This window comes from Erinaceus europaeus, chromosome 12, assembly GCF_950295315.1.
Source record: "Erinaceus europaeus chromosome 12, mEriEur2.1, whole genome shotgun sequence".
NCBI lineage: Eukaryota > Metazoa > Chordata > Mammalia > Eulipotyphla > Erinaceidae > Erinaceus > Erinaceus europaeus.
In genome coordinates, this window is record NC_080173.1 from 69562866 (window position 1) to 69586528 (window position 23663).

At 41.1% G+C, this 23663-nt stretch overlaps 1 protein-coding gene and 1 long non-coding RNA gene across 2 annotated transcripts in view; both read left to right on the plus strand.

Annotated features, from left to right (window-relative positions):
• The window catches only part of LOC132541738 (uncharacterized), a 29075-nt gene extending 21185 nt beyond the window's left edge, over positions 1–7890 (plus strand). The window contains exon 4 of the long non-coding RNA XR_009552835.1: positions 7626–7890. This is a non-coding gene — a long non-coding RNA (uncharacterized LOC132541738). The remainder of the gene's footprint in view (positions 1–7625) is intronic.
• LOC103108121 (C-C motif chemokine 15-like) overlaps positions 1–16998 on the plus strand; it is a 290207-nt gene extending 273209 nt beyond the window's left edge. Inside the window, exons 2-5 of the mRNA XM_016185486.2 lie at positions 12723–12814; positions 15561–15605; positions 16211–16328; positions 16738–16998. Coding sequence (XP_016040972.1) covers positions 12739–12814; positions 15561–15605; positions 16211–16328; positions 16738–16861 — 363 coding nt within the window. The 5' untranslated portion in view covers positions 12723–12738 and the 3' untranslated portion in view covers positions 16862–16998. The remainder of the gene's footprint in view (positions 1–12722; positions 12815–15560; positions 15606–16210; positions 16329–16737) is intronic.
• The last annotated feature ends 6665 nt before the right edge of the window (positions 16999–23663 follow it).

Consider the following 23663-nt stretch of genomic DNA (forward strand, 5'->3'; position numbering starts at 1 on the left):
ATAAATATATATTTTTTAAAGTTAGTTTTCCCTACACACATACACCAACAAAACTAAAGGAAGAGCTGAATACACAGCAGTGAGTACTCTGGGGTACAAGGAGAAAAGGGGGTGGGTAGGAGTTGCTCACCTCTGTTCTTGGGGAAGCTGAGACTGATGCCAGCCTGGGCATGCGTCACTGGAGACAGACCAGCAAATGGGGCTCAGGTGCTCAGATATGGTCCAGCACATGACCTCTGACTTAGGCCTTGGGGGAGGACCACCATGGTTTTCTATCTCCATTCTAAATTCCTGTGAAGGAGTTTGTTTCTTGACTCTGTAGGTCAGAGATCTCTGTACATGTGTGAGTTTAGTCCTGGGGTTTGGGGAACTATTATTCACTGTCAAGAAAAAAGTAAATGAATGACTAAGTCTATCTTTGGTGCCTTCATTACTGCTCCCTCCTCTTCCTAATTATAATACTTGGAGCCCTGATGGTCTTGGGCTCACACTCTCATTCAGATCCCATTTGAAATTTACTTCTCTGTTCCTCCATTCACACCAAGATGGGATCAAATTTGGGGAGTAGCTCAAATTCCAATGTCAAAGGAGCAAGAATCCAGGGTGGAGGAGATGAGAAAGAACTGGGACATTTGGGAAGAATGTGAAAGAGATCAGGGTGATGGGACAGAGACATGCTGGGCATAGAAGATGCCCCAAGCAGGAGCACCATGCTAATCACAGAACTCAGGAAGAAGGGCACATAACAGGGACACAACAAAATGAGACTCTTAATCATACAGGTAACTCAGCCACCTGGGCACCAACCAGCAAGTTGAGCCTGTCTGCCTAAAGGGGGAAAGAAACAAGCTTAGAGAAGCACCAACAGCACTATCTATCAAGATCTGTGCAAAAAAGCTCTCCATACACATCATCATTTAGTCATCCCCACATCCCTGTGGTGTAGTGCTCAGTACTCCTGTCTCTTCAAATAAGGTCTACACAGGGTATAGTTCTCCCAACTCACCCTTCTCTCTCCTCTCCTCTCCTCTCCTCTCCTCTTCTCTCTCTCTCTCTCTCTCTCTCTCTCTCTCTCTCTCTCTCTCTCACACACACACACACACACAAACACACATACTTATTTTATTTATTTCATGAGAAGAAGAGAAAGTCACATTCTGGCATATGTGATACCAAAGATCAAGCTCAAGACCTCATGCTTGCAAATCCAGTCCTATCACTGCCAGGTTTCCTCTTTTTCTTTTTAAATTATCTTTATTTATTTATTGGATAGACACAGCCAGAAACTGAGAAGGAAGGGGGTGATAGGGAAAGAGACAGAGAGACACCTACAGCACTACTTCACCACTTGTGAAGCTTTCCCCTCTGCAGGTGGGAAAGGGGGACTCAAACTTGGGCCCTTGTGCACTGCAACATGTGCTCAAACAGGTGCACCACCACCCAGCCCCCCAGGTTGCCTTTCTTCTTGATCAATCCCACTCTATACCTGAGTTCAGCCAGTCTCAGCTCCCACACTTACAATTCACTGATAATTTGCAAAACATAGTTCTCCAGCTCAGACATCTCTACCCAGTGTCTACTATTGCCTCAAAATTATCAAGTCTAAAACTGCACTCCTGAATGTCTCACAAATCTGATCCTCCTTTGTTTCCCCTTCTCAATAAATGGCAGTACTACCCTTCTAGCTACTGTGTACAAAATCATGTAATCTCATGTGATTCTGCTGTCTTTCCTATGATATGTGTCTTATACTTCATACATCCCAAACGTGAATACTCACTGCTGCTTGTGACATCGCATATGCCGGAATGGATCAGTTCTCAGATATCTCTCTCTGATCTTGCTCTCCCCCACCCTGTCTCCCTCTCTCTCCCTCTCCTCCTTTATTTCTCACATAAACGTTTTTTTTAAACTTTGGATATATACAGAGAAAAATTGAAAGAGAAGAGGGAGATAAAGAGGGAGACGACGGAATGGTGGTCTTAGGGGAGCTGGGTCTTAGCTTACCCTGCAGAGGTTCACAAGTGGTAAAACAGTTCCGCAGTTCTCTCTCTCCCTCCCTCCCTAAGTCTGTCTCTCTATTTTCTGTGTTTTTCATCCTCTATAAAAAAAAAAAAAGGAAAAAGAAAAGAAATGGTTATCAGTAAAAGGTGTTGGAGTCATGTAGCACCAAGTGCCAGCAATAACCCAGGTTGAAAAAAAAGTCTGCAGGACTGAGAAGAGGAGGTGGGAGATGGGTACTTCTGAGCACCTGCTGGGTATATAGGCACATGGAGAGAGGCTAAGGGTCCCAGAAACAGGAGAACAGGGTAGGGCCAGGTGGTGGTGCACCTGATTGAGTGCACATGTTACAATGCACAAGGACCCAGGTTCAAACCCTCAATCCCCACCCACAGGAGGAAACTTCACAAGTGGTGAAGCAGTGCTACAGGTGCCTCTCTGTATCTCTACCTCATTATCACTCCCTTCCCTCTCAATTTCTGGCTGTCTCTATCCAATAAATAAAGATAAAAAACAAGGTGTATATTCTAGAGGCAAGAATGGGTCTGAGTCCAGGGAGGATATGATGAAAAGAAAGGTTGTCTAAGGAGCACATGAATCACTACGGAAGAATTTGATGTAGGCATGTCTGGGGGCTAGCCTTAATCTAGAAGTTTCCAAGATCCTAGAAAAAGGGTACCCCAGGAGAGATTCAACATTTAATCCTTTTTAAAAAATTGCTAACAAGCTTATCACTGGAGCTCAGTGTCAGCACTAAAAGCCCACCATTCCTGGAGGCCATTGTTTCTTTTACTGTTTTTTTTTTTTCTTTTTACATTTATTTACTAGGAGAGAGAGAAATTAAGAAGGATGGGAGAGAAAGAGAAGTAAAGAGAAAGGAAGACACCTGCAAACCTGTTTCACCACTACTGACGTGTCTTTACCCACCCTTTGCCCAGGTAGGGAGCAAGGGTTCAAACTTGAGTCCTTGTGCGTGGTAACATGTGCGCTCAGCTGTGTGCATTCAACAGGATTACCTTTGCCTACTGTTCCTCAGCTTCATCATTAAAAAGTGTCAACACATCTATGCATGACTGAATCTACAACTACACTTTGACCTGGAGCAGGGCCCAGTGCATGATGAAAGTGCCAGCAAGTGTTAAAATTTAGTACGATTTTTTTTTATTTCTTTATTGGGGAATGAATGTTTTACATTCAACAGTAAATACAATAGTTGGTACATGCATAACATTTCCCAGTTTCCCATATAACAATACAACCCCCACTAGGTCCTCTGTCATCCTTCTTGGATCTGTATTCTCCCCACCCACCCACCACAGAGTCTTTTACTTTGGTGTGATATGCCAATTCCATTTCAGGTTCTACTTGTGTTTTCTTTTCTGATCTTGTTTTTCAACTTATGCCTGAGAGTGAGATCATCCCATATTCATCCTTATGTTTCTGACTTATTTCACTTAACATGAATTTTTCAAGGTCCATCCAAGATTGGCTGAAAACAGTGAAGTCACCATTCTTTACAGCTGAGTAGTATTACATTGTGTATATATATATATCACAACTTTCTCAGCCACTCATCTGTTGTTGGATACCTGTGTTGCTTCCAAGTTTTGGCTATTACAAATTGTGCTGCCAAGAACATATGTGTACACAGATCTTTTGGGATGGATGTGTTGTGTTCCTTAGGATATATCCCCAGGAGAGGAATTGCAGGGTTGTTGTTGAAATTTCTGAGGCTCTTGCCGGGCCGGCTAGCTTCACGGTGGTGAACAGAGACGCGGAGACAACGGCTGGGCAGGGCAGCTGTATTTCTTTATTCAGGAACAACGATTCATAAACTAAGACAAACTAATCACCAAACAGAACTCTGCTGTCTCTTTGCGGCGGCGCAAGCACTCTCTCTTTTACTCTGGAACTCAGGAACCCTCTCCCTTACTCTCGAACTCAGAAACTCTCGCACTCTCCCACTCTCGAACTCCGGAACTCAGGAACTCGGTCACTGGGGAACTCAGGAACTCTCGGACTCCGGAACCCTCTCCCAGGGTCCCTTGGGGCGGGGCCAAGCAGGCCCGCGAAATTAACAGGACTCATCCAATTCTCTTGGAGGGGGAGGGCTAGAACAAGCCAATGTAAAGCATACGACACAGGGTCATAGGGTAGGTCCATTTCTAGCCTTCTGAGAGTTCTCCAGACTATTCTCCACAGAGGTTGGACCAATTGACATTCCCACCAGCAGTGTAGGAGGGTTCCTTTGACCCCATAACCTCTCCAGCATTCGCTGCTGTTACCTTTTCTGATGTATGACATTCTCACAGGAGTGAAGTGGTATCTCACTGTTGTTTTGATTTGCATTTCTCTGACAATCAGAGACTTGGAGCATTTTTTATGTGTTTCTCGGCCTTTTGGATCTCTTCTGTGATGAATATTCTGTCCAAGTCCTCCCCCCATTTTTGGATGGGATTATTTGTTGTCTTGTTGTTGAGTTTGGCAAGCTCTTTATATATGTTGGTTATTAAACTCTTGTCTGATGCATGGCATGTAAAGATCTTCTCCCATTCTGTGAGGGGTCTCTTGGTTTGGGTAGTGGTTTCTTTAGCTGTGCAGAAGCTTTTTAATTTGATGTAGTCCCATAGGTTTATGCTTGTCTTAGTCTTCTTTGTAATTGGATTCGTTTCATTGAAGATGTCTTTAAAATTTATGCGGAAAAGAGTTTGCCAATATTTTCCTCTAAGTATCTGATAGTTTGTGGTCTAACATCCAAGTCCTTGATCCACTTGGAATTTACTTTTGTATTTGGTGAAATACAGTGATTCAGTTTCATTCTTCTGCATGTTTCAACCCATTGTTTCCAACACCATTTATTGAAGACACGCTGCTTTCCCCATTTAATAGTATGGGCCCCTTTGTCAAAAATTAGATGTCCATGGGTGTGGGGACTTGCTTCTAGACTCTCAATTCTATTCCACTGTGTCTATTTATGTTCCAGTACCAAGCAGTTTTGATGACAACAGCCCTATAATACAATCTGAGATCTGGAAATGTGATGCCTCGGATCTGTTCTTTCTTCTCAAGATTGTTTTGGCAATTCTAGGTCTTTTCTGGTTTCAGATGAACATTTGTAGCATTTGTTCTATTCTCCTAAAAAATGTGGTTGAGATCTTGATGGGAATAGCATTAAATTTGTAGATGGCTCTGGGTAGTATATTCATTTTGATGATGTTAATTCTTTCTACCCATGAACATAGAATATCTTTCCACTTCCTTGTGTCTTTTTCAATTTCCTTGAGTAGTGACTCATACTTTTCAGTATACAAGTCTTTCACTTCTTTGGTTACGTTTACTCCTAGATATTTTATTGTTTTTGTTGCTATAGTAAAAGGAATTGATTTCTGGATTTCAATTTCTTCTAGCTTAGTGTTTGCATAGAGGAATGTCACTGACTTTTGAATGTTAATTTTGTAGCCTGAGACCTTACTGTATTGCCTGATGATTTCCAAAAGCTTCTTGTTGGATTACTTGGGTTTTTCTATGTATATTATCATGTATCTACAAATAGGGAGAGTTTGACTTCTTCTCTTCCAATCTGTATGCCTTTAATTCCTTGCTCCTGCCTGATTGCTAGGGCAAGAACTTCCAACACTATGTTGAATAGTAATGGTGATAGTGGGCAGCCCTGTCTAGTACCTGATCTGAGGGGAAATGCTTACAGTTTTTTACCATTGAGTATGATGTTGGCTATAGGTTTGCCATATATAGACTCCACTATCTTGAGGAATTTTCTATCTCTTCCCATTTTTTGTAGTGTTTTGATCATAAAGGGATGTTGTATTTTGTCAAAGGCTTTCTCTGCATCTATTGATATGACTATATGGTTTTTGGTCTTGCTTTTATTGATGTGTTGGATCACATTGATTTACATATATTAAACCAACCTTGCATGACTGGGATAAACCCCACTTGGTCATGATGAACAATCTTCTTAATATACTGCTGTATCCGGTTGGCTAGAATTTTGTTCAATATTTTCACATCTATATTCATCAGAGATAATGGTCTGTAGTTTTCTATTTTGGTTGTGTTCCTGTCTGCTTTTGGTATCAAAGTGATGTTGGCTTCATAGAAGCTGTCAGGGAGTATTCCAGTTGCTTCAGTCTTCTGGAAGACTTTTAAAAGTAGAGGTATTAGTTCTTCTTTGAAGGTTTTGTAGAATTCATTTGTAAAACCATCTGGTTCAGGACTTTTATTCTTGGGAAGATTTTTGATAACTGTTTCAATTTCATTAGCTGTGATGGGCCTGTTCATGTTATCTACTTCCTCTTTACTTAGTTTGGGAAGTTGGTAGGTATCTAGGAAATCGTCAGTTTCTTCCAGGTTCTCTAGCTTAGTGGCATATAGTTGTTTATAGAAGCCTCGCATGGTATGTTGAATTTCTGTGGTGTCTGATGTGATATCTCCTCTTTCATTTACAATCCAATTTATTTGTGTCTTCTCCCTTTTTTGTTTTGTGAGCCAGGCTAAAGGTTTGTTGATTTTGTTCACTCTTTCAAAGAACCAACATTTACTTTCATTGATCTTTTGTATGGTTTTATTATTTTCAATGTTATTTATTTCTATCCTAACTTTAGTGATTTCTGTCCTTCTGGTTGCTTTAGGGTTCCTTTGTTCTTCTTCTAGGTCTTTAAGATGTGCAATCAGGCTGTTTGTTGTGCTTTTTCTTATTTCCTAATGTGTGCTTGTATGGCTATGAACTTCCCTCTCAGTACTGCCTTAACTGTGTCCCAAATATTTTGATAACTAGTTTCTTCATTTTCATTGAACTCTAGAAACACTTTGATTTCTTCCTTTATTTCCTTTTCGATCCAGTAGTTATTAAGGAGTGTACTGCTGAGCTTCCACATTTTGGGACTCTTACTAATCTTTTATTGAGTATAAAGTGTTAGTTTAATTCCACTGTAGTTTGAGAAGATGCTTGGGATGATTTCCATGCTCTTGAATTTGCTGATGCTGTCTTTGTGGCCTATCCTTGAGAATGACCCATGTGGACTTGAGTAAAATTTTCAAAGTTAACCCAATTACCAAATAATGTGATGATAACATTAACTATCGATTGTCTTTTTGAACCCTAAGACAGCAGGAACCTCACATCTCCACTATAGAGCCTCTACTTCCCCCAGTCCTGGAACCATTGGATAGGGCCCACTTTCCTGTATGCCTCTCCCGATCCATATCAAATAATATTGCATCTGCCGATCACAACCTAACCAACACAATGATTGCCACCTCAACATGCTTCACTTCAGACTGTGTCCAGAGACTTCACATGTGGAATGACAACCCTTCAGCTTCATTACTCGGGTGAGACCTTTCCTTTCATAGTATACTCTAATTCTATCTCAGGTGGTTCACTTTCTAACAAAGTCCCAAAACCTAGATATACACCAGTTTCTGTGAGAGAGAGCATATGTTCACACGTATCTATAAACTATTGCAAAATATATACCTGAAAGCAGAAGTACACTAGAGTTTGCAGTGAGTACCCCCCTAACACTTCCTCTCCACTATTCCAAGTTTTGGGTCCATGAGTGCTCAACAATTTGTTTGGCTTCGTATGTTAACTCTCTTTTCAGTCACCAGGTTCCAGATGCCATCAGGATGCTGGCCAGGCTTCCCTGGACTGAAGACCCCACCAATGTGTCCTGGAGCTCCGCTTCCCCAGAGACACACCCTGTTAGGGAAAGAGAGAGGCAGACTGGGAGTATGGACCGACCAGTCAACGCCCATGTTCAGCGGGGAAGCAATTACAGAAGCCAGACCTTCTACCTTCTGCAACCCACAATGACCCTGGGTCCATGCTCCCAGAGGGATGGAGAATGGGAAAGCTATCAGGGGAGGGAGTGGGATATGGAGATTGGGTGGTGGGAATTGTGTGGAGTTGTACCCCTCCTACACTATGATTTTGTTAATTAATCCTTTCTTAAATTAAAAAAAAACAAGGGCAACAAAAGGGAAAATAAATAAATATAAAAAATAAATTCTTTAAAAAAAATGTGTATTCCAGTTTCTTGGGATGAATGACTCTGAAAATGTTCACTAGTTCTAGTTTATCTATCTCCTCATTTAGCTCCCTCATATCTTTATTGATTTTCTGTCTGGATGATCTGTCAAGTTGAGAGAGTGGGGTGCTGAAGTCCCCTACTATGACTGTGTTGCTGTTAATATATTGCTGTAGCTCTTTCAGTAGATGTTTGATGTATTTAGATGGCTTCTCATTGGGTGCATAGATGTTAATAATTATTAAGTCCTCTTGATTGACTGATCCTCTGAGCATTAAGTAGTGTCTATCCCTATCTTTTTTAATTTTATATATTTTAAAGTCTATTGTGTCAGATATGAGAATAGCTGTTCCTGCCCTTTTTTGTGGGCCATTGGCTTGTATGATAGTTTTCCATCCTTTCACTTTAAGTCTGTGTTTGTCTTGTTGAGTTAGGTGGGTTTCCTGTAGACAGCTGTCGGGTATTAAGCCAGCTCCCCCTGCTCCTGAATTGCTGGTACTATGGCCTATTTACATAATCATTGTTTGCCTGAAAGATCCCCACCCATTCCATTGCTTTGATCTATCTTCTTAAGAACCTCCCTGCCTGCAGGGTAACATTAACCCCACTAGTTTAAACCATTGCAGTAGTTGCTAAGGAAGTGTATACCTTCCCAGCCTGCTTTTGCCTTTCTCTACCCCCTTTCCTAGCCATTTCCGTTTTCAACTTGCCACTTCTGGTTCTATCCTATAAAAGCATTGTCTCTGATCAATAAAGGCATTACCTCGAGCCATGTGTTTGGTTCCTGAGTCATTTATCTCCCGTGTCACTGAGTGAGTAGCAGCCCAGGCTGACTCTGGTTGAATTCTCTCCAACCAGAGAGTACGTGCCCAGGAAGAGGCACCCCCACACTAGCCCAGCAGACAGTTGGGTTGTGTTTTCTGATCCATCTTCCTACTCTGTGTCTTTTAATAGGTGAATTCAGGCCATTGACATTTATTGATATTATAGATTGAAGATATTTTAACGCCATTCTTGTAGTTTTAGAGTGTTCTGATATATGGCCTATTTATGGTGGTCTGTTTATAGGAGACCTTTCAGACTTCTTTCAGGGCAAGCATGGTGATAGTTGATTCCTTCAACTGTTGCTTGTTTGAGAAGTTTTTATGCCTCCATCTAGTCTGAATGACAGTCTAGAAGGATACAGTAGTCTTGGTTGAAAGCCTTTCTCACTGAGTACTCAATATATATCTTACCATTCTCTTCTGGCCTGTAGTATTTGTGTGGAGAAGTCTGCTGCTAATCTTATGGGTTTTCCTCTGCAAGTGACTCTTTGTTCTTTTCTTGCAGCCTTCAGGATCCTTTATTTATCCTTATTCCTTTCCATTCTAAATGTGATGTGTCTTGGTGTCTTTAAGTCTGGGTTAATTCTGTTTGGGACCCTCTGGGCTTCTTGAACCTTTATGTCTTTGATGTTGTCTAGACTAGAGAAGTTTTCAGCTATTATGGCCTAAAGAATGTTTTCTTCCTCTCCCTCTCTTTCTTCCTCTGGTAAGTCAATAATGCATATATTGTTTCTTTTGAAGTCATCCCATAGGTCTCTGCTATTGTTTTCAGCATCTCTTAATCTCTTTTGAGATCTCTTACTTCTTTTTTAGTTGTCTCTAATTCGTCCTTAATCTTGCTAATTCTATCTTTAGCCTCATTTATTCTATTATTTCTCCCCTCTACTCCTCTACTGTTTTCTGGAGCTCATCTATTTTGTTACCCTGTTCTGATACTGTTTTAGTTTGTTCAGCTAGTTGTGTTCTTAGCTCAGCTATTTCAGCTTTCAGCTCTCTAATAACCCTGAGATAATTAGTGTTTTCTTCCAGGGACTTATTTGTTGTTTCTGCATTTCTGGTGACAATTCTTTCAAACTCTTTACTCATTTCTGTGATTATTTCATAACTAGTGTTTGAATGTTGACTTCATTATTTGGTAGTTCAACCTTTGGGAGCTTTACCTGGACTCTTGTCCTGGTTCATTTATCCAATATTTCTTCTTGTTGGTTTAACCATTCTTTATATTATGTTATGCAGTCCCTCTCTCAGTACTTTTCCTGATCACTTCTGCCTGGATTGACTTGTGTCTAAGTAAGGTAATTAAAGGGTTCACAGTTGTGGAAGTTGACAGTTGTTTCAATAGTATTTTAATCCCTGAGTTGGAGCTCTGTGACTTAAAAGCCTCTTTTGTTCTTTTTCTTCCCTGTAGGCTATGGAAGCCTAAGGGCTTTTAAACCATAAGTAGGCTTCTTAGCTTAATCACTGACTTCTGACCAAGAGATAAAGCAGGGTGTGTCAGAGATAATCCAGTGGTTATGCAAAGAGACTTTCACAGCCCCACCACTAGGCCACGGAGGTATAGATCTTCTCTTGAGTTTCCTGGTTAGTTCTCTGTCCCTTGGTGTCAACACAGGGCCTCCCTGCTGCTGCTTCAGATTCTGAGGGCAGTAGCAATGGAGACTCACTCACAGTTGCACTTGGTGAGTCTCAGGGGAGTCCTCTCTTCCCTTCAGCTGTCCCCTTGTTGGTGAAACAGACTGGAGGTGGTGTCTCAACTGGTAAACTGCCGGACTGTTACCAGCCACTTAATATCTCTCACTAGGCTCCTCTCTGTCCACGAGCCACATGTGTTTGCAGTCACTGGTGATTTGGTGGGTTCTTGAAGTAGTTCTAGCCCTGTCTTGTTTCGGTCCCAGGTGGTCTTCTTTGGTATTTCTAGTTGATCCGGGAGAGGAGAGGAGAGAAACACAGCTGCTGCTGCTCCATAGCCCCACCTCCCTAGACTCAGGCTATACTGTTTTCATAGCAGGTCAGGACCTGCCTCGTGAGTGTGGGAACTGTGTAGTTGTATAGGACTCCATGCCTAGAAGGACTCCCAACTTAATATTATGTTCTTCTGTGATTGCCTTAAATTGTACTAAATTTTTGAGTGATATATAGCTCACTCAAAATGTCCTAGATAGGGAGTCAGGTAGTAGCACAGTGGGTTAAGCGCCAGTGGTGCAAAGTGCAAGGACTGGCATAGGACCCCAGTTTGAGCTCCCGGCTCCCCACCTGCAGGGGAGTTGCTTCACAGGCAGTGAAGCAGGTCTGCCGGTGTCTATCTTGCTCTCCCCCTGTCTGTCTTCTCCTCTCTCCATTTCTCTGTCCTATCCAACAATGATGATATTAATAACTACAACAATAATAAAAAACAAGGGCAACAAAGGGAATAAATAAATAAATATTTTAAATGTCCTAGATAAAAACAAGGAGAGCTTATTTATTGATTTATGTACTCAAAAAGAGCAAGTTCCAGGATATGACTTGGGGAAGTGGATTGGTCATAAAATACACACACACATAGTAGAGGGAAGTAAGGGAAGGACTCAATTGAGAACTAATTCCCATCCTGTTGACCTGCCCCTTATCTCTGTCACCTCAGCTACTTCTCAGTTATCACTTATGTTAGATTTAAATAATTTCATGAAGACATCCTGCCTAAATCTGTTCTTCATTGAAACACATGAATTTGTGTGTGTGGAGGGGCAGAGGAAATAGTCAAACTGTTTCTAAGACTTTGTTAGAACTATGATTGGGGGCTCTGGAGAGAGAGGAACAGAACTTTGGTAGTGAGGGCAGTATGGAACTATACCTCTATAGTCATATATAATTCTGTAAAGCTTTATTAAATCACTAATAAAATTACATTACATTTTTGTAAAATACACTGGAGTATTTCAAACATGAGTGACTTGATATGATTTATATTTTAGCAGGATTATTATGGCTACATGTTGAGAATGAACTAAAGAGGAACAGGGGCAGAATAAGGAGACAACTGAGGAGGTTTTTCTAAGAATCCTAGAGAGACAGGGATGACTTAGACCAGGCAAAGAGGGAGTTGTGGTGAGGAATAATAAAAACATATATTTAAAAGTAGAGTCAACAATATTCATTAGTGGTTTGGATGTGGGGGCTCAGATAGTCAAGGGTCAAGAGTCTGCAATGAAAGATCAAATGACCAGGTTTCATGTTAGTTGCATTCCTTCTCATAGTTAATTTAAAAATAGCTACTTGTGGGCTGTTGGGTGGTGGTGCACCTGGTTGAGCACACAGATTACCATGCACAAGGACTGGAGTTTAAACTCCTGGTCCCTACCTGCAGAGGGGAAAATTCATGAGTAGTGAAGCAGTGCTGCAGGTGTCTCTCTTTCTCTCTCCCTACCTCCCCATCCCTCTCAGTTTCTCTCTGTCTCTACCAAATAAAAAAATTCTAAAATTTTTAAAAGAACCCATTAAAAAATAAAAACAAAAAAGAAGAAAATAGCTATTTGTGCACTTGAAGGTGATTAGCTAGAGAGAAAAATATATATCTGATTGAGGGGATTAAATAAATCTTCCAGAAGAAAAATCCTTCCTAGAGTAATCACTTTCATTGTTTATATCCATTAAGCTGTTGGAAAAGCAAGCCTCAAGTCACCTTTGTCCTCTACTTCCTGTTGTAGTCCCAGCCTGGTTCTCCTTTTTAAGAAAAGCATTGTCTATTATGTAGGCAAATAATGGTATTTTGACCTCTGCTTTGTAACTTCCTGATCCTCCTCTTATAAATACAAGGGCAGAGCTTGTGATTCAGGGAGCAAGAGAGCAAGAGAGTCAGCAGACCAGCTCTGGAAACTAGGAAGATGAAGCTCTCGGTGCGGGTCCTTGCCATCCTCTTCCTTGCTGTTGCCCTTGGAAAGCAGGTCCAAATCATTCATGGTGAGTTCAGTCCTTCTCACTGGCAACTCATGGGCTGAGGAGGAGATGCAGAGGGACACCTTTGTCTTCATGCAACTGCTCATCCTTCCAGACATGTATATGAATTTGGTGCTGAGATAAAATTATCTGGGGTTCACTGGTGAAGTATATACAGGATTTGCATCTGTATGGAACCAGGTTTCATCCCTGGCACTGCAATGCTAGAGCAGCACTCTTGTCCTATCTCTCTATCATTAAGATAAATTTTTTAATTTGTTTTACTTAAGTTAATTTATTTTATTTAAATGAATTATTTAATAAATAAATAAAAACAGTAGAGTATAGACTTCTTTTATTGGTCCTTGGGGAAAATTGATCCAACGTGGAAAAACTCTTCTCTCCCTTTACATGGCCAGAATTATTTGATACCTTTTTTACCTGGCACAGACTCACTAAAGGGTAAATCAAAATAATTATAGCAAACTGTAATTTTGTAGAAAGAAGTATAGAGTTCTACAATGTTAGAACTGGTGTATGTCATGTAGTATTAAACTATCATTTTGGAGAGGATATGGTACAAGTCAGGTACTCACCCAAGTTAACTGTTTAATTAACCAATGCATATCTAGTACTTCCAAACACTGTTCTAAGTGCTTTGTGGATATTAAAATACTAAATCAACAACTTAACTGAGCTGGTTAGGAATCTAGTTTAGGAAAGACAAATTCACTTAAGACTATTTTGCAATACACACATATCATATCAAGCATATTGAAGTATATATGCATACCTTGTTAAATATAAATTATTTTCAATTACATAAAAAATGTTTAAGGACCAAGGAAATGGTTCAATTATAAATAACTCAGGATAATGGTTCAATTATACTGAGTTCAATCTTTAGCACCAAAGAACACAAGACAAAAACAAATAGAACACTTTAAACAGTGGGGCAATACATTGGTCTCACTTTCTCTATTTCTTTCCCTCCTTCTCTCTCTCTCTCTCTCTTTCATAAGAAGAAGAAAAATGAGTGGGGGCCAGGTGCTGGTGTACCTGGTTGAGCACACATGTTACAGTGCACAAACAAGGCCCCAGGTTCGGGCCCCCAGTTACCACCAGCGGAGGGAAGCTTTGCAAGTGGTGAAGCAAGGCTGCAGGTTGTCCCTTTTCTCCTCTATTTCTCCCTCCCCTCTTTACAAGCAGTGAAGCAGGTCTTCAGGTGTCTTTCTCTCCCCCTCTCTGCCTTCCCCTCCTCTCTCCATTTCTCTCTGTCCTATCCAACAACAACAACAACAGCAATACCAACAATAACAGTAACAAAAGGGCAACAAAATGGGAAAAGTGTACTCCAAGAATAGTGGATTCACAATGCAGGCACTAAACCCCAGCAATAACCCTGGAGGCAAAAAAAAAAAAAGTTAAAAATAGAATTAAAAAATTTTTATATTTATTTATTTGTTGTTGTCCTTGTATTTTATTGTTGTAGATATTATTGTTGTCGTTATTGATGTTGTTGTTGTTGGATAGGACAAAGAGAAATAGAGAGAGGAGGGAAAGACAGAGAGGGGGAGAGAAAGATAGACACCTGTAGACCTGACTCACCCCTGATGAAGCAATTCCCCTGCAGGTGGGGAGCCAGAGGCTCCAACCGGGTTCCTTATGCCGGTCCTTGCGCTTTGTAAAAAAAAATTTTTTTAATGAGCTAAAAGTATAGTTGTGTTTGCCTTACTGGGATAACACAGGTCAACAACTATTATCCAAAAAATTAGAATTAGATGTATTTTAGATGTAGAGGTTTATTTTTTAGATTCTAAAAAGCTAAGGGCAGGGGTAGATAGCATAATGATTATGCAAAGAAACTCTCATGCCTGAGGCTCCAAAGTCCCAGATTCAATCCCCTGTGCCACCATAAGCCAGAGCTGAGCAGTGCTCTGGTAAAATAAATAAATAAAATAACAAACAAAAAGAAAAGCTAATACAATATAATACAGCATCACAATATGATCATATATATACCTTATGATATATACCCAAAAGCAGGTATATAAAGAGATAATTGGGGGGTCAAGTGGTGGCACACCAGGTTAATACTAAGTATATAGTACTAAGTGCAAGGATCCCAGTTTGAGCCCCAGACTCCCCACCAGCAAGGGGGTCGATTTGCAAACTGTAAAGCAGGTCTACAGATATCTATCTTTCTTTTTCCCTCTCTGTCTTCCCCTCCCCTCTCAATTTCTCTTGAACCTAACTTAAAAAAAAAATCAAAGAAATGTTCCCAGGAGCAGTGGATTAGTAGTGCAGGCACCAAGCTCCAGCAATAACCCTGGAGGCAGAAATAAATAAATAAGTAAATAAATAAATAAGAGATATTTCTAAATCCATGCTAATATCAGTATTATTCATAATAACCAAAACACAGAGAAGCAACTCAAGTGCCCATCAACAAGTGAACAGACTTTTAAAATGGAATTTATATAATATGTAGTATGGACCATTCATTATCCAGCCTTATAAAATTAGGAAATTCTGACACATGATGAAACAGAGGAACCTTGAAGATATTGTGACTGAGATAAGCCAGCAGGATGGGGGGGTGGTTTTTTTTTTTTTTTTTTTGGTATATTCCCACCAGATGGGGTATTTAAAGTGGTCAAATTCAGAGACAAGAAATAGAATGGTGACTGGGGATTAAAGGGTAAGCATACTGAAGTGCAACTGCCTCCCAGTCATTTCTCTCCCCTTTTTGTCTCTTTCTCCTAAACAGAACCCGTGGATATAAAGGAGAACATTATATTCTCTATGAATACAGGTAAATGTCTAACTTTGGCATATACTTAAGAGTAGATACATTGAGGCTGGGTGGTAGTGCACCTGGTTGAGTACATGTGTTACGATGAGCAAGGACCCAGGTTCAAGCCTCTAGTCCCCCACCTGCGGGGGGAGCTTCACAAATAGTGAAGCAGTGCTGCAGATGTCTCTCTGTCTCTCCCTATCTCTCCCACCCCTCTCAATTTTCTTCTGTTTTATCAAAAAATAATAATTTTTAAAAGAAAAAAATAACCTTTTAAAGAAAGAGTAGAGATCTGCTCAATAGCTTCAATCCACCACGCTTACTGGGGGAGATTCCAGGGATGACCCCTATTCCACATGGGACAGAGGGTGAACTTTGATGTCTCCTGCAAGCACCTGACCCTCTTTTCCTGGGAGAAATTGTTCTGGCCTTGCTGTGACCCTGCCTGAATATCTTCAGACACATAGCACAACCCTGGGGAAAATGAAGCAGGAAGATGCCAGTAAGTGCTGATGGGGAGAAAATAACCCTTTTGGAGTGCTGTACCTTTTCACCTTGCCAAGTACTTGGGAGATATGGGGAAAGGGTCCAGCTTTCTTTAAAGATCCTTTCTCTACTCACAGGATCACATCATCCCCCTGATTGCTGCTCCTCTACATCCTACTTCAACCGAAAAATCCCATGTGCATTAATGGAGAACTATTTTGAAACGAGCAGTGGGTGCTCCCAGCCTGGGGTTATGTAAGTGCCAAGATCACTGGTCATGGAGAGATGCACATGATGGATAGGTGTCCTGGAAAATAATAATAATAAATCCACCCTCTAGATCCTGCCAGGTCAGGGAAGACATGTGTCTTCTAATCCTGCAGGGCATCAGGTATAAAAGGCTCCCAGTGGACAGGAAAAGCAAGGTAACAGAAAGATAACAAGAGCAAGGCTGTCCAGTAGCAAAGCAATTCCCATGAATGACTATGGAAGGTGTAGTTGCTGAGGGAAGGTCTCAAGAGAGAAGGCATTCTGGATTCAAATAGCAGAGAAAGGAAATAACCGGCCAGCCTGAGTGGGGAGTCTGGGCAAGGACAATGGGACCCCCTTTTTCCATTTGCTGAATTCTTTTCAGCTTGTAATCCTTCTCCCCCTTCCTCCCCAGCTTCCGCACCAAGAAGAAGAAGCTTATCTGTGCCAACCCTCTTAATGAGGATGTTAAGAACTGCATGATGTTCCTAAAGGAACACTCAGAGACTGTGGACCTGAGAAAAATGAGACTTATTTGAAGAAAAAACTACCAGGCACCAGCCACTTCACTTTCACCTCTCTTGGCCCAACTACCTCCTGAGAGTTCCTTGGTTTAAACTGGTTTTTGAAGCAACAATTACAGTATGTTCTGGTTATAAAAGCAATGTGTTAACAAGGAGTATTCATTTTAACCTTACTTGAACTTTAAAAGGAGAAAGTCAGTCCAGGGAGTGCTGAACTTTGGGTTCATGGTTTTTTCAAAATGATATGGGATAGAAATTTTTTTTTAATTATAAACATGGCTCATTCAAATATAAAAATGATTGTGAAACAGATATTTAACCCATTAACAACAAAGCCATTAAGTAGATTCAAAGATTACCCAAGGAACAGAGATTCATACAGCCAATTGGCATTCTGAAAGATGTATTAAATTACTACATGGCAGAAAAAGTGTAACTTTAGAGATTATCCTTTGGGCAGGGGTAAATAGCATAACGCTTATGCAAAGAGACTCTCATGCCTGAGGCTCTGGTAAAAAGAAGAAAAAAAGAGATTCTCTTTCCTACTGGAAAAAATCATTTGCATCTGTGCAAGACAAAAATTTACAAGTTAATATGTAATTTCACAAAGGGTGGTCTACCCCAGGGTTGATCCATTTTGATTAATAGAAAAAATATTAGGGGCTGAGTGGCGGCATACTTAATAGAGTGCACAAATTACAGTGCACAAAGAACCAGCTTCAAACCCTTGTCCCCACCTGTAACAGGGAAAGCTTCACAAGCAGAGAAGCAGTGCTGCACTCTCACCTCCCTCTCCCTCATATATATATATATATATATATATATATATATATATATATATATATTTAATACATTTGTAAAAAATTTATTAGTGATTTAATATTGGTTTACAAAAATTACAAGGTAACAGAGGAACAATTCCATACCATTCCCACCACCAGAATTCTGTATCCCCAGTCCCTCCATTGGAAACACCAGTTGCTTTCCCAGGTTACAGGTATGGGTTGACTATTATTTCTTTTCTTTCTTTTTTTTTTTTTTTTCCTCCGGGGTTATTGCTGGGCTTGGTGCCTGCACCATGAATCCACTGCTCCTGAAGGCCATTTTTCCCCCTTTTTGTTGCCCTTGTTGTAGACTCATTGTGGTTATCATTATTGCCATTGTTGATGTTGTTCGCTGTTATATAGGACAGAGAGAAATGGAGAGAGGAGGGGAAGACAGAGAGAGGGAGAGAAAGACAGACACCTGCAGACCTGCTTCATCACCCGTGAAGCGACTCCCCTGCAGGTGGGGAGCCGGGAGGCTCGAACCGGGATCCTTACTCAGGTCCCCTTGCACCACATGCGCTTAACCCACTGCGCCACCGCCTGACCCCCAGTTGACTATTATTTCTATAACTGTCTCTATCTATAGATCTAAATGTCTGTCTATATTTTTGACCATTTTTTTCTATAGTCCTGCCTTCTCTCCCTTTCTAAGTCACACCTATACCTACTACTACTTCTGAATATTTTTCCTTTCTTCTTCCTTCTCTGGGTCCTCATGGAATTGGTTTTCAGAGCCCTCTAGTAATCTTCCCCTAACATTTCTCCCCCTCTGGGAGTATATACCAAAATTTTTTTGGGGGTGCAGAAGGTTGGATTCTGGCTTCTGTAATTACTTCTTAACTGGACATAGGTGTTGGCAGGTTGATCCACACCCCCAGCCTATTTTTATCTTTCCCTAGTAGGGTAGGGCTCTGGAGAAGTGATGTGATCCTTGCACATGATAATGTGTGAACTCAACCAGGTGTACCACTTGAGCTCAGCCCCAGGGTTGTAAACTTAATTAACATGAGGCCCTAGGTTTAAGTCTCAGCACTACCTGAGAGTACCATATAGTGGCATCTCATCTCTCTCTAAAACAGAAAAATGAGGTAATTGGCCCAACAAAAGTAATTGAGCAGAGGTGTCACACAAAACTATGACCCTGGCATTGTATTAAAAAAAAAAAAAAAAAAGGAGTCCGGCAGTAGCACAGTGGATTAAGCACACGTGGGCAAAGCGAAAGGACCAGAGTAAGAATCCCAGTTCGAATCCCCAGCTCCCTGCATGGAGGTCGCTTCACAAGCTGTGAAGCAGGTCTGCAGGTGTCTATCTTTCTCTCCCCCTCTGTCTTCCTGCTGGGAAATTATGCAGATGCAGTCACATCTGCCATGTTGTGCCCTCAGGGCATTGTCAATTCCCCCGCGATAGTTGGAGTGCTATGGTTACTCCTCCCCCTTCCCATCCCTGTGAAAGTTATTATCCTACCCTGGAGTGCTATGGTTACTCCTCCCCCTTCTCATTCTCACGAGAGAGCTATTTCCATAAAAGCCCTTCTTCTTCTGCTCCTCACTCTCTTGCCCGTTTTTCACCTTAGTGATGGAAGGGTGTGGCGTGTAGCAGGAGGCGGCCATTTTGACTGGCTCTACATGGCCTGAACCACCCATCTGACCCAACAATAGAGGATTGTGTTCCCCTTCTGCTCCAAACCTCCTTTTTGTGTCCTGCAGCCGCCACCGCAGCAAGCGACATCTTCCCCTCCTCTCTCCATTTCTCTCTGTCCTATCTAACTACAACAACATCAATAACAACAACAATAAAAACAAGGGCAACAAAAGGGAAAATAAATACTTAAAAAAATTTTTTTAATCCTGAGATAATGATGAAAACTGGGAATTGTTTCACTCCAAAGAGATTAAATACAAATATACAATTATGTATTACTTTTTCCTCCCTTCTAAAGTAAAACAACTAATCTCTGACAATTTGAATACAGTTTAGAAAGATTTATTTTGGAGAGCCAAGGAGATGACTCAGCAGTAGAGCACATGCCATACATGCAAGAAGTCCTAAATTCAATCCCCAGCACCACATATGACTGAGCAGTGCTCTGGATCTCTCTCTCTCTCTCTCTCTCACACACACACACACACACACACACACACACATGCACACGCACACACACATGCACACACACATGCACAGGCACACGCACACCAATCTTTTTTTTTTTAAAATAAAATGTTATTTTATTCTACCACTTGGAAATTGGAGGAGTAGGTGGGGGGGGGGTTCTTCTTGCTTTTAAACAGAATTTATCCAGAGCACTGCCCAATCCTTTCCCTAGCCCCTTACCCCCTCTGAAAGACTCCGAAAACAGATATCCTCATTTATTTTTTAATTTACTTTCTTGTTTATTTTAATGAGAGAGGTACAAGACAAAGACCAGAGCACTGATCAATTCTGGCTTATGGTGGTGCTGGGGTCCCCAATTGAACCTGAGGTCTCAGAGCCTCAAGCATGACAGTTTTCTGCATGGCCATTAAGCTGTTTCCCCAGTCTGATTCTCCTTTATTTAAATGTCTGTTCTTGTAGTTCTATCATGGAGCAAGCTCCACACCTGACTTTCCTGCAATGTCTAACTTCAACCTCAATTGAAAAGATTAAAGCTTATTCTATCCACACAAGTTACTTCTCCCAATGCCACTGTGACCTTTGGGTCTCATTGGGAAATTGCTTGCTCCATAATGACCTTCACCTACATAAGAATACAAGGGTTTTTTTTTTTTCAGTCTCCTTGTGTTTTGTCACCAAGTTGACACATGTCCATTATATAGAAGAGAATTTCCCACCTTATGGCCAACTAGTGACATTTTCTTATGATAACCTCTTGCTACAAATTGATTTTCATTTTCATATCCCTGCAGTCATTGCACTGGAAAATGAAAAAGGCAAACACAGGTGCTCAGAATTTATATTTTGATGCTTTAAGATCTGTCTTTTTGTTCTCATTACTTCATAGTATTCTATTTAATTCAGGTGCACCAAGTTAACATCAATCCACAGAACCCTGGAGTATGTGACTGAGTGATGGGAAAAAAAAAAAACAAAAAACACTTCTCCAAAGAAATTTTGTTTCAGAACCCGGATGAAAAGTCTCAAAGACTAATAGCAGCAAGATAGCTCACCTGGTAGAGTGCTGCTTTGCCATTTGTGACCCAGGTTCAAGCCCAGTCACTGGGGGATTGTGGTCTCTCTCTCTCTCTCTCTTCTTCTCCTCCCTCTCTCTCCCTCTTCCTCTCCTCCCCTCTCCCTCTCCTTCTCTCTCTTCCTCTCCTCCCTTTTTCTATCTGAAAGAAACAGCTCAAAGCAGTGAAGTCCCAGCAGCAATATGAAAGTTCTAGGAGTTGCTCCATTAAAACTGTGCTGAGGAGAATCATTGGGTTCTCAGGCTGGTCACATTGTTGACTCACAAGAGTGAAACAGAGCATATAGACCATCTGAACAGTGAATGGCAGAGGGTTCAATGTCTACTAATCGAGACTGGAGTCACGGCAATGGCAGTGAAACAGAAATTAAGGGTGAGAACTGAGACTTTCCTTTCTGACTTTGCAACTGGTCACTTACAGAAAGTCTTTAAAGTATCTGAAAGGAGAGTAGCATGTTATGCCTCTGTCAATTGCATAATGCTCATGTTCTATTTTCAAAGCTCCTCAAAAATAACCTTTCTTTCTTTCCTTTCTTTTTCTTTTGTTGTTGTTATTTCCTTGCTTTATTTGCCACTTTGACTGGGAATGCCCCTCTTCTCAGCTCTACCCAGCAAACCTCAACCCACCCTGCAAGGTTCAGTGCAGATTCAGTGCCTTCTCTCACCATCCCAGATGGAGTACTTTCCTTCCTTTCTATGGAACACTCAAACAGATCATTACTGAGGGAATACTTTATGCCCCACATTGCGCTAGGCTTTAGGAAAACTATTACCATATTCTTGACCTTTACAGACTCTGATGCCAAGTCAGAGTCCCAAATCAATCCCCAGCACCACAAACCAGAAATGGGCAGTTCTCTGAAAGAGAGGAAATATATAAATTGGGGCCAGGCGGTGGTGCGCCTAGTTGAGTGCACATGTAACGGTGCCCAAGGACCCGGGTTCTAGCCCCTGGTCCCCACCTACAGGGGGAAAGCTTTTTGGAGTGGTGAAGCAGGTCTATAGGTGTCTCTCTGTCTCCCTCCCTCTCTATCTCCCTTCCTGATCTCAATTTCTGGCTGTCTTTAACCAATAAATAAATAAAGATAATAAAAAAATTTAAATAAAAAATACATATATAAAAATTAAAAAGTTGATTAAAGCATGGCCCAGGGAGTATTGTAGCATGTAGAGTACCAAATATGAACCATGAGGTTCCAAGTTCAATTACCAGCATCACATATATCAGAGTGATACTTAATCTCCTATAAATAGATAAATAAACTTTAAGTTATTTGTTTTTTTTAACTTTTTTTAAAGATTTTATTTATTTATGAGAAAGATAGGAAGAGAGAGAAAGAACCAGACATCACTCTGGCACATGTGCTGCTGGGGATCAAACTCAGGACCTCATGCTTGAGAGTCCAAAGCTTTTTCACTGCCTACCTCCCAGACCACAAATTATTTGTTTTTTTAATATTTATTTATTCCCTTTTGTTGCCCATGTTGTTTTATTGCTGTCATCATTGTTGGAGAGGACAGAAAGAAATGGAGAAAGGAGGGAAAGACAGAGATGGGAAGAGAAAGAGAGATACCTGCAGACCTGCTTCACCGCTTGTGAAGCAACTTCCCTGCAGGTGGGGAAGGGGGGTGGGGTGGGGCTGGAACCTGGATCCTTACTCTGGTCCACCTGCGCTTAACCTACCGCCCAACTCCCAGATTTTAAGTTATTTAAAGCAGAATATCTCTGGGGGGCAGAGCCAAGATGGCGACTTTGGAGCCACAGCTGCCCTGAGCTCCAAAAGGCAGCAGCTTGCAACCTGGAATCCGTTGGATCTGGTAGGATATTGGGCTGCCTGTAGGAGGGTGAACACAGGCTGGTCAGAGTGACACCAAAATACAGACCTATAACTCTCTCTTGGGCTCACAAACGGAGGTCAGGGGAACAAAGGAAAATCCTTTATTTCTGAGCTCACCCTCCCCCACCCCAATACCAGCCCGAAGGGGCAGCTCAGCCGCTCCTAGCAGGCTCCCTGCTGAGCTATTTTCTTTAAATAAATATATTCCTGGCTCATTAGGAGTGTCATTCCAACCCTCTACCTTTAACTTCTCTCTCTCTTTTTTTTTTTTAAGTGCCGGGGAGCTCTATTTGAGTGACAAAATACCTGACCAATCAGAGCCTCATCCCTGCCTGGAAAAGACTACCTGGAGAAGTTTTGGGATTCCTCTCACAATTGGCTGTCTTTGTCCAGGCTGTCTGCAGCCAATCGAACAGTCCAAGCTGCAGACTGACTGTTAGGAGTTTTCTACTATTTTATTTTATTTTATTTTATTTTATTTTATTTTATTTTATTTTATTTTATTTTATTTTATTTTATTACTACTAGTATTATATACACCCATCCCATTTCCATCCACCTTCTTCAGGTTGACCAGAATTAACCGTTGTTGTTTTTTTCCATTGCTAGGCAACTGGGTGTCCTATTGTGAGAGGAACTTGTTTCTCTCTACCTCTTCTCTCTACTCTCCTTTTCCCCTCCTCCTAGTTAATTGATAATAATTTTTAAAAAAACCTCTTTCGTTTTACTGCTCTTCCTTTTTTCCTCTTTCTTTCTTCCTTTTTTTTTTAATTCTTTTCTTCCTTCCTCCTTTTGTTTTCTGAATTCACTGATACTCACTTATGAATTATTTAGGGGAAGAAATCTGACTCAGAGTGGACTCTGTGTGAGGGTCTTCTCTACTTCCCTTTCTCCCCTTTCTAGCCCTAGAATTTATAGTGGACAGAAGAATTGCATAATTATCTATTCTTGCACCCCCTTTTTTCCAG